A 12,902-nucleotide genomic window follows, 5' to 3' on the forward strand; every position below is an offset into this window, starting at 1 on the left:
GATTGTTGAAGTTTTCCTTTGACTGTATCCGTATCTCGTGTTCTGTACAATATAAAATATTAAAATTTATATATTTATATTTTACATAAAAATTATATATTGATATAAAAATATAAAAATATTTTTTTATTTTTTTAAATTTAAATATAATTATTACAAAAATTTAAAATCATATTATTTTTATATTTTATATTTATATCATATTATTACATCGTATTTTAAATTATCGTATTTATTTTCACCGGCCAAAAAACTCGGCCCAGGCCTATCAGTAAATGAGACTGGGCTCATCCCGGTTCTCCTTCTCCATCTTCCACGTGCCCCACCTGCTTGGCCCTGATGGATTATACTTTATACAATAATAGACCCGGATACAGACTAAAATTTCTCTTTATCCATTGTCAATCTCATAAATTAAACCGTAGTATTAAGCTTTGATTAATAAAATAAAACTCGGTGCACAAACTCTTCAGTCTTATTCAGAGCATAGGCGACTGAGTCTGAGATTGATTTGTCAGAGAAAAAGATAAAAAAACCCGGGATTCCTGTGTTCTGTCTTTGTAATTCAAATGGAAAGTCAAATGAAGATTTATTGTTAATAATTTAGGGAGAAAATTTAACAAACGAAAAGATGCGTCGGGAGATCTCGATTTTGGTACAGCCTCGGTGCCTTCTTCTCTTCATTGTTCTCGCAATTTTCGTCATTTTCGCTTTCTCAGGAACTAAACTGGTGGGCTTTTTGATTCTTCTTCTTCCATTCTAAATACCCATCTCTAGGATATGTGTAAATCTGTAGTCTTTGGATCTGAATGTCGATTATTTTATTTGTTTCTTGCATTTTGTACGGTAAAACAGATTTGGGTTTTCAGTTTTACTCTGATGAAATTGGTTGGTTTCGTTTCATTTTGATTTTTCTGATCTATCTTTAATTTCTGGATTTTCTTGGAAATGGTTGTTTCTGGGATAGTCTCAGCATGAAAGATGTAATATGGATTTTCTGAAGTGTACTATGACAATCTGAGCATTTGCTTGTTTCCAAATTTGAACTTTTAAGTAAAAGGATTTTATTTTGGTTAAGACAAGTATGAGGTTGCAATTTCCATTGATGTTTATTTAGTATTTGCTTCTCTCTTCCAGTGTAGATAGGTTAACGCAACAACAATTTGTTTTAATTGATTCTTCCTAAATTATTGCTTAGGAGGAAGAGAAGACTGTAGAAGAGGAGCATGAAATCACCCACAGAGTATACTTGGATGTTGATATTGATGGCCAGCGTGTAGGTACAAGACCTTCTTTTTTCTACATGATCAGTGATGAGAAGAAATCTTACTTGCCACTTTTTAGCTTACGGTGCTATAATTTGTGTTCTGCAGGTAGAATCATTATTGGATTGTATGGTGAAGTTGTACCCAAAACTGTTGGTATGTTTTAATCTTTTGAGTCAATAGTTTTAGGATGTGTTTGGTACACAAGATTATGATAGGATAGGATAAAATGATATTATGAATAAGATTAAATTAAATAATGTCATCTTATCTTGCGTATGATGTGTGTAAGGATTAGGATAGGATAATTTATTTATTGGTCGAATTTATCTTTTCTCAAAGTTTATACAATTTAAATTATTGATGTAACTTTTAAGGGTATAATAGGACTGTAAGTTTTAATCCCATGGATTAAAAATAATCCTTTTCACTTGGTGAGGATTGCATCATCCTATACCAAGAGAATGATTAACATAGGATGATTATCATCGTATCTTATCCATTATCATCATCCTATGCACCAAACATGACCTTAGTTCCTTAGGAACATAATCTCTTGAAACCATTGGCACATCAGCAATTTACAAGCCACTCTCAACCTTGTCATATGTCGTGTATGAGAGAAGCTTACCTTTTCAGTTAATTCAGATGTATTAATTTTCTTTCTCCAAAATTCCATTTTATAATGTACTGTAGCTTGTTCAATTCATTGTTGTAAATTTTGGGTTTTATACATACACAGACACACACATATATATATATATATATATATATGTTGCTTTTTGCCTAATGCTGTTGTTTGTTGTTTGCAGAAAATTTCAGGGCTTTGTGTACAGGTGCTTAAGTCTTATCTTCTTGTTCGTTTTGTACTTGTAAAAATTTCAATTCCAAGTATTATTTGTAGGCAGTATAAATTTTTACAGTAAATTTGCTTAAGTTTTTGCTTTCAAACTGCAGGAAAGAAAGGCAAGGGTGCAAATGGGAAAGCCCTTCGTTATAAGGGAACACCATTCCATCGGATAGTATCTGGATTCGTGATTCAAGGTGGTGATATAATTCATGGTGATGGAAGGGGAAGTGAGTCTATATATGGTGGCACTTTCCCTGACGAGAACTTTAAGATAAAACATTCACATGCAGGTATCTTATGTGTATTAGTTTAACTGTCTATGTCATTTCAGTTAGATATGACTCAATGTTTAATTGTCAAATTTTCTTCAAATATTCAGTTTTTTCTCCCTTAATATTTTATTGCAGGTGTAGTTTCCATGGCTAATACAGGACATGATTCCAATGGCTCTCAGTTTTTTATCACCACTGTCAAGGCCAGCTGGTAAGCTGTGTAATGTAATGGCATGTTGAAATGTAGCTGAGGCATGAAGTATTGGTCTGTAAAACTAAAAACTTAGGGTGTCGAGACCTATATATTTCGACCTCCTGGATATGTCATGCCTATTCTATGTTTTTAATCATCTAACAAAGCTGGCTATCTCAAATGCAAGTATTAATATGTTCTTTAGCTATTCCCATCATCTGGCCAATTCATGTTCTTTAGCATTGCCTATGAAAGATTGGTAACCGATACGAGATAGAACATCTCAAATTCCTTTTCTACTCTTTCTCATTATGACTCAAAACTTACAATCGAATGATCTTTTCAGGTTGGATGGAGAGCACGTTGTTTTTGGTAAGGTTATTCAGGGCATGGACATTGTTTATATGATCGAAGGTGGAGCTGGGACTTACAGTGGGAAACCTAGAAAGAAGGTTACAATTGCTGACTCTGGAGAGATACCAAAGAGCAAATGGGATGAGGAAAAATGAAGCTCCTGGCTATATTATCAACAGAGAAAATTTTTGTGTTTTGACTTTACTGACTTATTTCCATATAATGGATTCATATTTTGCTCCCTTGTATCATTTTCTTCGTGAACTTCTAGCTCCAATCAGATCCAAGACCAAGAGTCATCGGCTTCACTTGAAAATATTGTAGCTCACCCTTTTCATATTGGCAACAGTAATTAATGCAAAGAATTTCAATTAATCCCTTTGAAATGGGAGTGTTTCCATTCTTGTTGGATTTCCATGCATCTTCCCAATTTCAGCAACCCCATAGCCACTCATCTTCTTCTCCAGCTCTCAGTTTAGTTTCACTGCAACAAACTGTTAAAAAAAAAAAAAAAGGTGAAAAAGTAAAATTAACAAAAAATAAATATGCTAAAGTTCTCTCCATACTGACGTTTTGTTTCTCCATCGCTCTCTCTGTTTGACTCCTCGTGGCGATGGGCAATCCAGAAGAAGAAACCACCAACTCCAAACCCATATCTCCATACGACGCCGCTTTACCAACTGAACCTCTCCTCTTCAAACCCTCGACCAGCTCCACCGACCCATCTCCTCCAACCGAAGAACCAGCTCAACCAGACCCCGGCCAATTCCTCCAGATCTCTTTCAGTTACGGACCCAGACCTTTCAAAGACCTTCTTTTCCTCATCCTCTTCCTTCTCTTAGTTCTCTGCACTTTCGCTTTCGGTATTTTCTCAATCTTCCATCGAAACGCCAACTACTCTAACGTTTCAAGCTTCTCTTACTATTCTAATTCCACTTCTTGCGTTCAAGACACTTCCTTTCTGTCGAATTCAAATTGGGTTTTTGGAAGTTCGCTTTTTTTGTCTTCAAGTTCCAGTCTTTGGACAAACTTAATATGGACCCTTGTCATAACTTTAATTTTAAGTGTACCCATTTGTTTTCTTTTGCTTTTTTTCCTCAAACATTACACAAAGCAGATCGTTTATGTTTCGCTTCCTTTCTTTATAATCATGCCGGTTTTCTTTGATGTTTATTGGTTCGTTGCTTGTACTTTGAGCTCTTCTTGTAGTGATTCTTTCCCTTTGGTTTATAGAATTTTAGTGCTTGTTTTTGTTCTATTGATAGTTGGGATTATTGTGTGGATCATTGTGGTTAATTGGCATCGGATCGAGTTGACTATGATGATTATTGGTGTTGCTTCTGATGCGCTTTCAAGGAATTTAGGATTGTTTTTGGCGATACCACTGTTGACCGTTGGATTGGTGGTTTATTACGCGCCAATTGTTGTGTTCTTGGTGTTTGCTAGGTTTAATGGGAAAATTGTGGCTAAAGAATCGAATGGGGAGTATACTTGTGTTTGGAAACAAGATAGCTGGGTGCCTGCTTATTATACATTGGCGATTTTGACAATGTTGTGGTCTTTGACTGCAATGGTGGAAGCTCAGGTTTATGTGATCAGTGGCACCATTGCACAGTGGTACTTCTCCAAGGATGAAAAGAAACCTAAGCGGAGTATAAGAAGTTCTTTGAGGTGACTTCCTACTGTTTTCAATTTTTCTACACAATGATTCATGCATTTTATTGTGAGGGTACCTGAAACTATGCTTGAATTGTTTTTTTTTTTTTTGGGGGGGGGGGGGGGGGGGGGTGTATGTGTGTGTGTGTGTGTGCGTGTCTTTGTGTTTCTGATTGGCTGCTTTGGAGGCGTGCTTGAAGTATGAATACCAGATTATATTGATTAATTATCAAAGATTGTGATATTGGTGATCAGCTTAGGATAATAGTAATGGTACATAGTTGATAACATAGATTTAGACGTGGTTTTTAGCTGCATGGATGTGTTAGAACTATTAAAGTGTTTGTACTTGAGTGTTCAAGATTACTATCCTGGTAATTCACTGTGGTTTGGATTTGTGGATTCAGCTTGACGTTGTTTTTATATTTACTAGTATGGACTGAAGAATGTAATGAAGATCTGATGTGTAACAAGCTCTTAGAGAGCGCATTCCTCCACTGGTTTTCCTTTGTTATGTTTTCTGGTGTCCATCTTCTACCTTTGTATATAATAAAATTCATTTTGTTCGTTTGCACATCTCTGTCATGCGTTAGATTGGCATGAAAAAGGAGCAACATCTCTAGTTTCTGTGCTGAAGTTGCCATGTCATAAGACAGCATGTTAACTTCTCTTATAGCATGATCGAATTGCCTTAAATTAGGTCATTTTTGGTTGAGATTTAGTCAGCATATTAGCTTATTGTCTATTAGGCAGCATATTAACTTCTTGAATCATATCCTTGCCTGATTTAACAAGAATTATATGTTGATAGATGATTTATGAAGGATATGTTAATGAAAAATCTGCAATAGTGAAACTCCAACCAGACATCCTTTTAAAGCATCACTGAAGTCTCTTGCTTCTAAACACTTGCAGAAATGCATTTGGTCCTTCCTCTGGCACCGTCTGTCTATCTGGACTACTTATTTGTGCAGTTCGATTGGTGCGTGCTGCTGTTGAGAGTGCAAGTCAAGAAGATGCTCCTGGGATAGTGAATCTTGTCCTGCGGTGTTGTGTTAGTGCCCTACTATCCACAATTGACTTTGTTAACAAATTCACCATCAACCTTGCAGCAATAACTGGTGAGGCTTACTGCACATCTGCAAGAATGACATATGAGCTTCTAAAGCGTAACCTACTCTCTGCTGTTTTTGTGGAGACTGTATCAACTCGTTTGTTAGGAGGAGTTATTTTTGTCCTCTCAGCAGTTTACGCGATTGTGGTGAATCTTTCGTCACTAAATAAAACGATTTGCTGAGCTTCTTTTTCATTTTCCTCTTCTTATGTTTGAACTGCTGGTATGTATATGCAGGTATGTGCTATCTTAAAGGGTGTTAGTGATCTAGGGGTTAAAGAATACATCGTCGCCGCCATCGCATGGGTGCTGCTACTCATAGTTCTGGGTTTCTTTGTCCATGTGTTGGACAATGTGATCGACACTGTTTATGTCTGCTATGCAATCGATAGAGACAGAGGAGAAGTGTACAAGCAGGAGGTTCATGAGGTTTATGTTCATTTACCAACCAGTAGGAACAACAGATCATCATTCCCTTCTAGAACTCTAGGTGTATAGAGATGTCCCTGTAAGTTTGTAACTTAAAAATAATGTGTCTTTGTTGATTTATCATTTGATTTTGTACCAGGTTGTTGACTGCCTATTGGCAAATTGTGCATACCATCAGATTCAACTGTTGCTTTGTACACTTTTTGAGGTTTGTTCAAATAAAGAGCTAATTGTTTAAATTGATGGGGAAAAAACCTTTTTGTTGTTTATTTTTACTTGTATTTCACTTTTTTTTTTTTAATTTATACAAAAGTGGCTTTGATAAAAATTGGCTACTAAATTTAGATAATCATTGTTACTTAAATCTTATTAGAATTCATTTTTAATATAACACTGGTAGAGATTTTTTAATTCTATAAATGGAATTAAAAGATTATATTTTTTAAATTATTTTTTAATATATTTTTAAAAATATTTATCTTTTATTTATTTATTTTTGTGAAATCTAAAAATTTCAACATTAGATAATATAATAATATATCATCTAATTAGTACCAAAGTTTGATTTTTTGGGGGTGCTTTAAAATTTTTAATTAGATAAAATTTAATATTGATATTAACGTTGAAAAATATTTTAGATTTATTTGAAAAGATTAATCTTATATTTTTTATTGAACATCTTTACATAATTATAGCTTAAAAACAATTCAGATTTATTTTGCTATGAAAATAAAATATTTTGCATTATGTGTATTAAAAAAAAAAAACACTCTTCCCTAATTTTGCAAATAAACCGGCTTTAGTGTGATAAAGAAATAAAGCAACAAACGAAGGAGGGGCATATCGGTAAAAGCGAAAAGTTAAAGTCCCCGCTCTATAAGTATCCCAACAATTATCAGGGATAAAGACATAAAATCTTGTGTTTTGCTTTCGACTGGTTTCCTTCTCTTCCAAGAATTTCGAAACCATGGTTCTCGAGGTAAGCAATGCAAAAAGATTCCTCCTTTATCTCTCTCTTCAATCATCAGTTTTTTTACTCTTTGAATCTTTTAGTTTCCCCAATTAGGGTTTATGGGTTTTCAATTTTAATCGAATCACTTTTTTTTTTCTTTTCAAATCAATCAATCAGGCGACTATGATATGCATTGATAACTCGGAATGGATGCGAAACGGCGATTATTCTCCGTCTCGATTTCAAGCCCAAGCTGACGCCGTTAGTCTTATCTGTGGAGCTAAAACGCAGGTAAAATTGCATTTTTACCTTAATGTATTCGGTTAATCTTGTTTATTTATGTATGTAATTACGCTAGGGTTTTTCTTTGGCTCAATGAGAATTTGGGAAATTGATTTTTTTAATGAATTAATGACAGGCTAATCCGGAGAACACGGTCGGAATTTTGACTATGGCGGGCAAAGGAGTACGTGTATTGGCTACTCCTACCAGTGATCTCGGCAAAATCTTGTCTTGCATGCAAGGTACTTTCAATTTACCTATTTTCTTTCTTTCTTTCTTTATTTTTAAATTAATTTCTTTTGTGTCATGTTCGGAGATTAAGATTATTTAAGCTAGGATTACGTAAGTTGAATATAGATTCTTTGAACTAGTTGTAGCAATAGACCTCCTATGGTGAAAGAATTCCGTGTGCTTGTCTTTTGATTTTGTCATACAAGTTGGATTTTTATGTGGTTTGTTTTTACTATGTTGTTGTTTCAATTTACACTCTTTTTTTTTAGTTGTGGTCTTTGGGAAATTTGACATATGTGTTAAAGAAAATTTAATTAAATGTTTTTGGCTTGCTAGTCGGATCATATGAGTTTATAACCCTGGCAATTTTTACTATGACCTGTTTAAGCATGCATTTCTGAAGTGAGATGCATGTTTTCGAACCTCTGTAAAAGAAGAGCATCATTTTCTCTTACTTTAGAAATGGAGGGCTTGTACTTGGTGATGGAGTTCAGCAGTTACATTTAGTTTAGTTTGTCATTTTATGCAAAAGCACCATATGATTAATGATTAATCTCTAATATTTTGTTAAGTATTTCAGAATTGAAGGTCGTCCTCCTTTCCTCTATCATTCTCCCCATCATCATCACCTTTTTTTTTCTTCTATATGTATTTTTTTAATATTTTATACAGGTCTTGAAATGGGGGGTGAGGTGAACCTAGCAGCAGGAATTCAGATTGCTCAGTTGGCTCTGAAGCATCGCCAAAACAAAAATCAGCAGCAAAGGATTATAGTTTTTGCTGGAAGGTATATTGTTTTGGCCTTCAATTTGCTTGTTTACTTCAATAGAGATATAACTTTTCTTTCTTGTATGCTTTATGATTTCAGTCCTATTAAGTACGAAAAGAAGGCATTGGAGATGATAGGAAAGAAGTTGAAAAAGAATAGCGTAGCTCTTGATATTGTTGATTTTGGTGAAGATGAAGATGGAAAGCCAGAAAAGTTGGAGGCTCTTCTTTTATCTGTTAATAATAATGACACTAGTCACATAGTTCATGTTCCTTCTGGTCAAAGTGCACTTTCTGATGTGCTTATCAGGTTTTATTTAGCTCCTCCTTCTGATGCTTTGTTTTCCTTAAGTGTTTGGTTTCTTGAGGAAAAAAATTTGAGTAGGAAGCTTTCGGCTCATGTCTCTTGGGCTATAGTGCCTACATAATAGTGATTGTGCAAATGATATAAGTTTTTATTCCCATGCCAGCACACCTGTGTTCACTGGGGATGGGGAAGGAGGAAGTGGTTTTGCTGCTGCTGCTGCTGCAGCGGCTGCAGCTGGTGGCATTTCTGAATTTGATTTTGGCGTGGATCCAAATATAGATCCAGAGCTGGCTCTTGCCCTAAGGGTTTCCATGGAAGAGGAGAGAGCAAGGCAAGAAGCTGCTGCCAAGAGGGCTGCTGAGGAAACCACTAGACAAGAAAAAGGAGAGGAAGTGGAACCACAGTCCAATTCACAGAATGAAACTATGACTGCAACTGACAAAGTTGTTGATCCAATGGTTGGTATTACTTTGAAGTCAATATATTTTACCATTCTGCAAATTACCATCTTCTGACTTTGGATAGTACAACATAAGTTTCAAATTAGCTTTGGCTAACTGATGTTGTGGCAGGATGAGGATGATGATTTGCTAAAGGAGGCCCTTGCATTATCAATGAATATCCCAGGAGCTGATTCTTCTGTGGCTGATGCTGAAATGTCTGAGGCAACTAGTGGTGATCAGGATTTGGCCTTGGGTATGTCCTGTTATTTTGTTGGTTGTCTTAACATATTAGGGTGTATACCGCATCAAAATAACTTGATCACCTTTTCTTTTCTAAGGAGAAAATGGTCTAATAATTCTTTTGTTTCTGAAGAATTACAAAATGCTTCCCTAGATTCTGTTTCACATAGATGGTTCAAGTGAGTGCAGCATCTATATTATTCTCTGGCCAGTCCACAATTTTTATATCTTGCTAAATCCTACCAATCAGATCTCATCAAAGAACTAAACCTACTAGGTTTAGTTCATAAGTTTAACGCAATCTTGTAGCTTTAATGTAAGGGTAATAGTTATATATGCCTTTCTGTTTGCAGCTATCTTAATGTATATACAGTTGAGAGTCTGGATTATTCTTTATATTGGTTTGCAGTGGATTTTTAACTAGTTTAAGATGCTTGACTCCGAAAGTCCTACTTGTAGATATATAAATGTAGCCAAGTTCATGCATCAATATCATCCACTTATAAACTAAATACAAAATGGTGTTGTTTCTTGCGTGCAGCACTTCAGATGTCCATGCAGGACAGTTCAAAAGATTCATCTGCACAGTCGGATGTCAGCAAGGTGTTGGGAGATGAGTCTTTTATGTCATCCATCCTTTCATCAGTAAGTGTAGTAATTTTTTGGTAAATATCAGTAAGTCTAGTTGAATTTGAGTTTTTTAAACAATAAATCAGTTTCTGATTTGTTTGCCTGCATTGTGATGTGTTACGGTTTTTGCAGCTTCCAGGAGTTGACCCAAATGATCCTAATGTGAAAGATTTGCTAGCATCTTTGCCAGGCCAATCTGAGGTGTGATTCATTAAACTTAGCATAACCTAACATGAACTTCAAACTCAATTTTCTGTTCATGGTGATGTGTTTTCTACTACTTGCTCATTAAATGTTCATCTATTAGTAATTGCAGAATGAATATCTTGCCTTTTCTTAAATTTTACTCCCCCCCCCCCCCCCCCCCCTTCTAAAAAAAAATAAAAAAAGGAAACTGCTTGGAGCTAAAACTTTCTGCTTTGTGGTAGTGACTTTTTAGATTGGTACTGTAGTAGTTACTGATCTGTTATTGTAATTTGTACTCGCTACTAGTCACAAGAAAAGAAGAATGAAGATGAGCAGCCAAAAGATGACAAGTGAAGATCTACTAGACTGCTGATGAAGGCAAGACATAAAATTGCGGAATCCTAATCTACCTTCCTATAGTGTTTGATGTGTCAGCCGGTTTCTAACCGAGTAAAGATTTCTGTTTATCCTGGCAACAAGACAGACATTAGAGGAGTTTGTCAAAACTGTACTGCAGACTCAGTTGAACATTTTCTCTTTTCTGTTAGAAGATCCATCATTTATATGCGACTATGGGATTAAGGTGGTGTTAACATTCATGTCTCAATTTCATTTGCTGCGAAGGGAAAAGCATGATTTATTGGTGTTTGACATGCCTTTTTATAGCTTTAAACTTGCGAAGAATGGATTTTGCATCCCTCAAAATCTGTAGGGCCCAAACTTGAGCGTCAGAACCCCGAGTGATATATAACTCTAGTCGCTGCTCCATCTTAGTTTTCATTACATGTGTAGTTTTTCATTAAAAGAAAACGAGCTTAGTTCGAGAGGCAAGCCCAACAGTTGTTCAAGCAAAAATAGAAAAGCCCAACAAAATGGTTCGTGACATATTTGTTTTTAGCTCCAGCTGAAAGTTGCCCGTTGGCTTGTTCATGAGACGAACAGAAGGAGCTCCATGGGATAATACAAGAAGAGCTGCCTACACCTCCTCCACGTATCAGAATTTGGTTTGTAGTAGTAATTAGTTAAGAGCAAGACATGGATGTTAATCATTCTGGATCAGGTCCAAACTCTCAAAAAATTTCCTAGAAAAGATTGATACCTAAATGATCTTGTTAATGCGTAGTCATCATCTGTGACTCCTTTGAGATTAGTCTAGTCCTCTAAGCTGGGCCAGCATTTCTTTTTTAAAGAGTGGCTATAAATCAAAGCAGCCAGACAAGCATTTTCCTGACTAGTTTGAGACTTACTAAGCTGCATCATCAAACGGGAGTACTTCCATTAAGAAGAAGCTAGTCACTAAAGGCGAGATTCATGGGGTCGAACCACCCCAAAAAAAATTCATTCCATAAAACCCAACCACTAACAGCTAGCCATCACACCCCATACACGTTTAATTAGACGTTGATTCACGTTAGAAAAGGTGGTCCTTCAGACACAGACCCACCCACATCAGAGTTATGTCTTCCCATCCACATCCATTTCTTCCTTGGCAAAAAATTCTTCTAGATGTTATCATTTCTACTACATCAAAATTCGTATCAATCATCTTTATCTCTTATCAATAGAAAACCCATTGAAAACAACCCTATTTTATGAAAAATGATTGGTGGGTTGTTCCCCAGTCACCCACGCATTCTTTAGACAAGTTTGTGGAAGAACTCGAGCCTAGGGACATGAAATCTTGGAAGGGAAAAATCTTTTTTTGAATATAAAAACAACGAAATGATCACAAACCAGGTTGAGGCAAGGGGCAGAGAGAAACTGCTCGGATTAGCAGTGATTTGGATCATGGATTCATTTATATCAAAAGAAAGCCTTTTTTACATTAACTTTGTCTTTATTCTTCACTCTGGTTTTTTCTTCTCCTTTGCTTTCAAGCGAAGAACCCTTTTGAGGAAAACAAAGATGGAGAGATTGGGATACGTGGGTGTGCAATCAGAGATGGGACCACTCTATTTTTTTACTTGGGTTATGTTTTTCATTTATAGCTAGATTTTTCTCAGTTTATAATCATCAAAATCTAAGAAAATTCTCTTGAAACCCAAAAGAACATGCATTGTTAATATAAACAAAAGCAACTTTTGCAATCTCCCTTCTTTATTTCCCAGTATCCATACGTTGAATTGGTGCACCCTTTATATTTTGATGATTGATAAATGGTGCATCAACATGCTCTTTGCAGATATAAGTATATGTTCATAAATGATGGTTAATGCCATTGTCAGGTATATGTGTATGTTCATAAATGATGGTTAATTGACAAACTTAAACACTTCATTAAAAGTTGAACTGTCATTTTTTTTTTTTTGTCTTGGGGTCCTAGTTTTTAATACTTCAATAATGCTGAATTATTTCATGGGTCATTGGTGAATCAATTTAGGAACAGGGCATGGGGTAAATTGAACCTGAAACAGTTTTGTTTTCAACTTTGAAAAGAATCTGAAATGGAAAAAAAAATGTCAATATTGTTTATTCAACTTAATACAAAATTATAAGAAATTTAATATTTAACAGATGATATGACACCCATAACAAATTCAGAAAGAATATAAGGCAAGAATCACGGAACAAAATTTGAGCTTTAATATTATACTAAACATATAATTTAAAACCAATTATATATAAATAAAAAAGATTCAATTTAAATATAAAATTATAAAAAATTTTAAAATTTGATAAATGTGAGACAATATTATTTTTATTTAAAGTATAACTCAACTATTTTAGATG

At 35.1% G+C, this 12,902-nt stretch overlaps 3 protein-coding genes across 4 annotated transcripts; all 3 read left to right on the forward strand.

Annotated features, from left to right (window-relative positions):
* The first annotated feature begins 440 nt into the window (after positions 1-440).
* On the forward strand, positions 441-3,320 carry LOC111297849 (peptidyl-prolyl cis-trans isomerase CYP21-1-like). 2 transcript variants are annotated; one of them, XM_022892446.2, is made up of 7 exons: positions 441-730; positions 1,199-1,280; positions 1,374-1,421; positions 2,078-2,101; positions 2,223-2,405; positions 2,523-2,598; positions 2,927-3,320. In XM_022892446.2, exons 1-7 carry the CDS (start codon positions 632-634, stop codon positions 3,087-3,089), a joined length of 675 nt encoding a protein of 224 aa, XP_022748181.1. In that variant the 5' UTR covers positions 441-631; the 3' UTR covers positions 3,090-3,320. The 2 variants fall into 2 exon arrangements, with proteins under 2 accessions (XP_022748181.1, XP_022748186.1); XM_022892451.2 differs by having other exon boundaries at positions 497-655.
* Positions 3,321-3,480: 160 nt separating this feature from the next.
* On the forward strand, positions 3,481-6,302 carry LOC111297828 (uncharacterized). The gene is made up of 3 exons (XM_022892434.2): positions 3,481-4,605; positions 5,506-5,851; positions 5,942-6,302. Exons 1-3 carry the CDS (start codon positions 3,548-3,550, stop codon positions 6,200-6,202), a joined length of 1,665 nt encoding a protein of 554 aa, XP_022748169.2. The 5' UTR covers positions 3,481-3,547; the 3' UTR covers positions 6,203-6,302.
* Positions 6,303-7,039: 737 nt separating this feature from the next.
* Positions 7,040-10,823, forward strand: LOC111297839 (26S proteasome non-ATPase regulatory subunit 4 homolog). The gene is made up of 10 exons (XM_022892440.2): positions 7,040-7,112; positions 7,263-7,376; positions 7,504-7,609; positions 8,271-8,385; positions 8,467-8,676; positions 8,837-9,131; positions 9,246-9,369; positions 9,898-10,001; positions 10,119-10,187; positions 10,479-10,823. Exons 1-10 carry the CDS (start codon positions 7,101-7,103, stop codon positions 10,524-10,526), a joined length of 1,197 nt encoding a protein of 398 aa, XP_022748175.2. The 5' UTR covers positions 7,040-7,100; the 3' UTR covers positions 10,527-10,823.
* Positions 10,824-12,902: the final 2,079 nt, after the last annotated feature.

The sequence above is a fragment of the Durio zibethinus genome, chromosome 16 (genome assembly GCF_047325235.1).
Source record: "Durio zibethinus cultivar Kanyao isolate XHJ-2024 chromosome 16, ASM4732523v1, whole genome shotgun sequence".
In the NCBI taxonomy this organism is placed as follows: domain Eukaryota; kingdom Viridiplantae; phylum Streptophyta; class Magnoliopsida; order Malvales; family Malvaceae; genus Durio; species Durio zibethinus.

Bases quoted from the DNA above. Each gene is read 5' to 3' on its own strand.
- LOC111297839 (XM_022892440.2), top strand. The intron at 8,386-8,466 runs GTATATTGTTTT...TTATGATTTCAG, and splicing joins ATTATAGTTTTTGCTGGAAG to TCCTATTAAGTACGAAAAGA. The intron at 9,370-9,897 runs GTATGTCCTGTT...TCTTGCGTGCAG, and splicing joins TGATCAGGATTTGGCCTTGG to CACTTCAGATGTCCATGCAG.
- LOC111297849 (XM_022892446.2), top strand. From the start codon at position 632: ATGCGTCGGGAGATCTCGATTTTGGTACAGCCTCGGTGCCTTCTTCTC. The intron at 731-1,198 runs GTGGGCTTTTTG...ATTATTGCTTAG, and splicing joins CTTTCTCAGGAACTAAACTG to GAGGAAGAGAAGACTGTAGA. The intron at 1,422-2,077 runs GTATGTTTTAAT...TGTTGTTTGCAG, and splicing joins AGTTGTACCCAAAACTGTTG to AAAATTTCAGGGCTTTGTGT.
- LOC111297828 (XM_022892434.2), top strand. From the start codon at position 3,548: ATGGGCAATCCAGAAGAAGAAACCACCAACTCCAAACCCATATCTCCA. The intron at 4,606-5,505 runs GTGACTTCCTAC...AAACACTTGCAG, and splicing joins AGTATAAGAAGTTCTTTGAG to AAATGCATTTGGTCCTTCCT. The intron at 5,852-5,941 runs GTGAATCTTTCG...ATGTATATGCAG, and splicing joins CAGCAGTTTACGCGATTGTG to GTATGTGCTATCTTAAAGGG.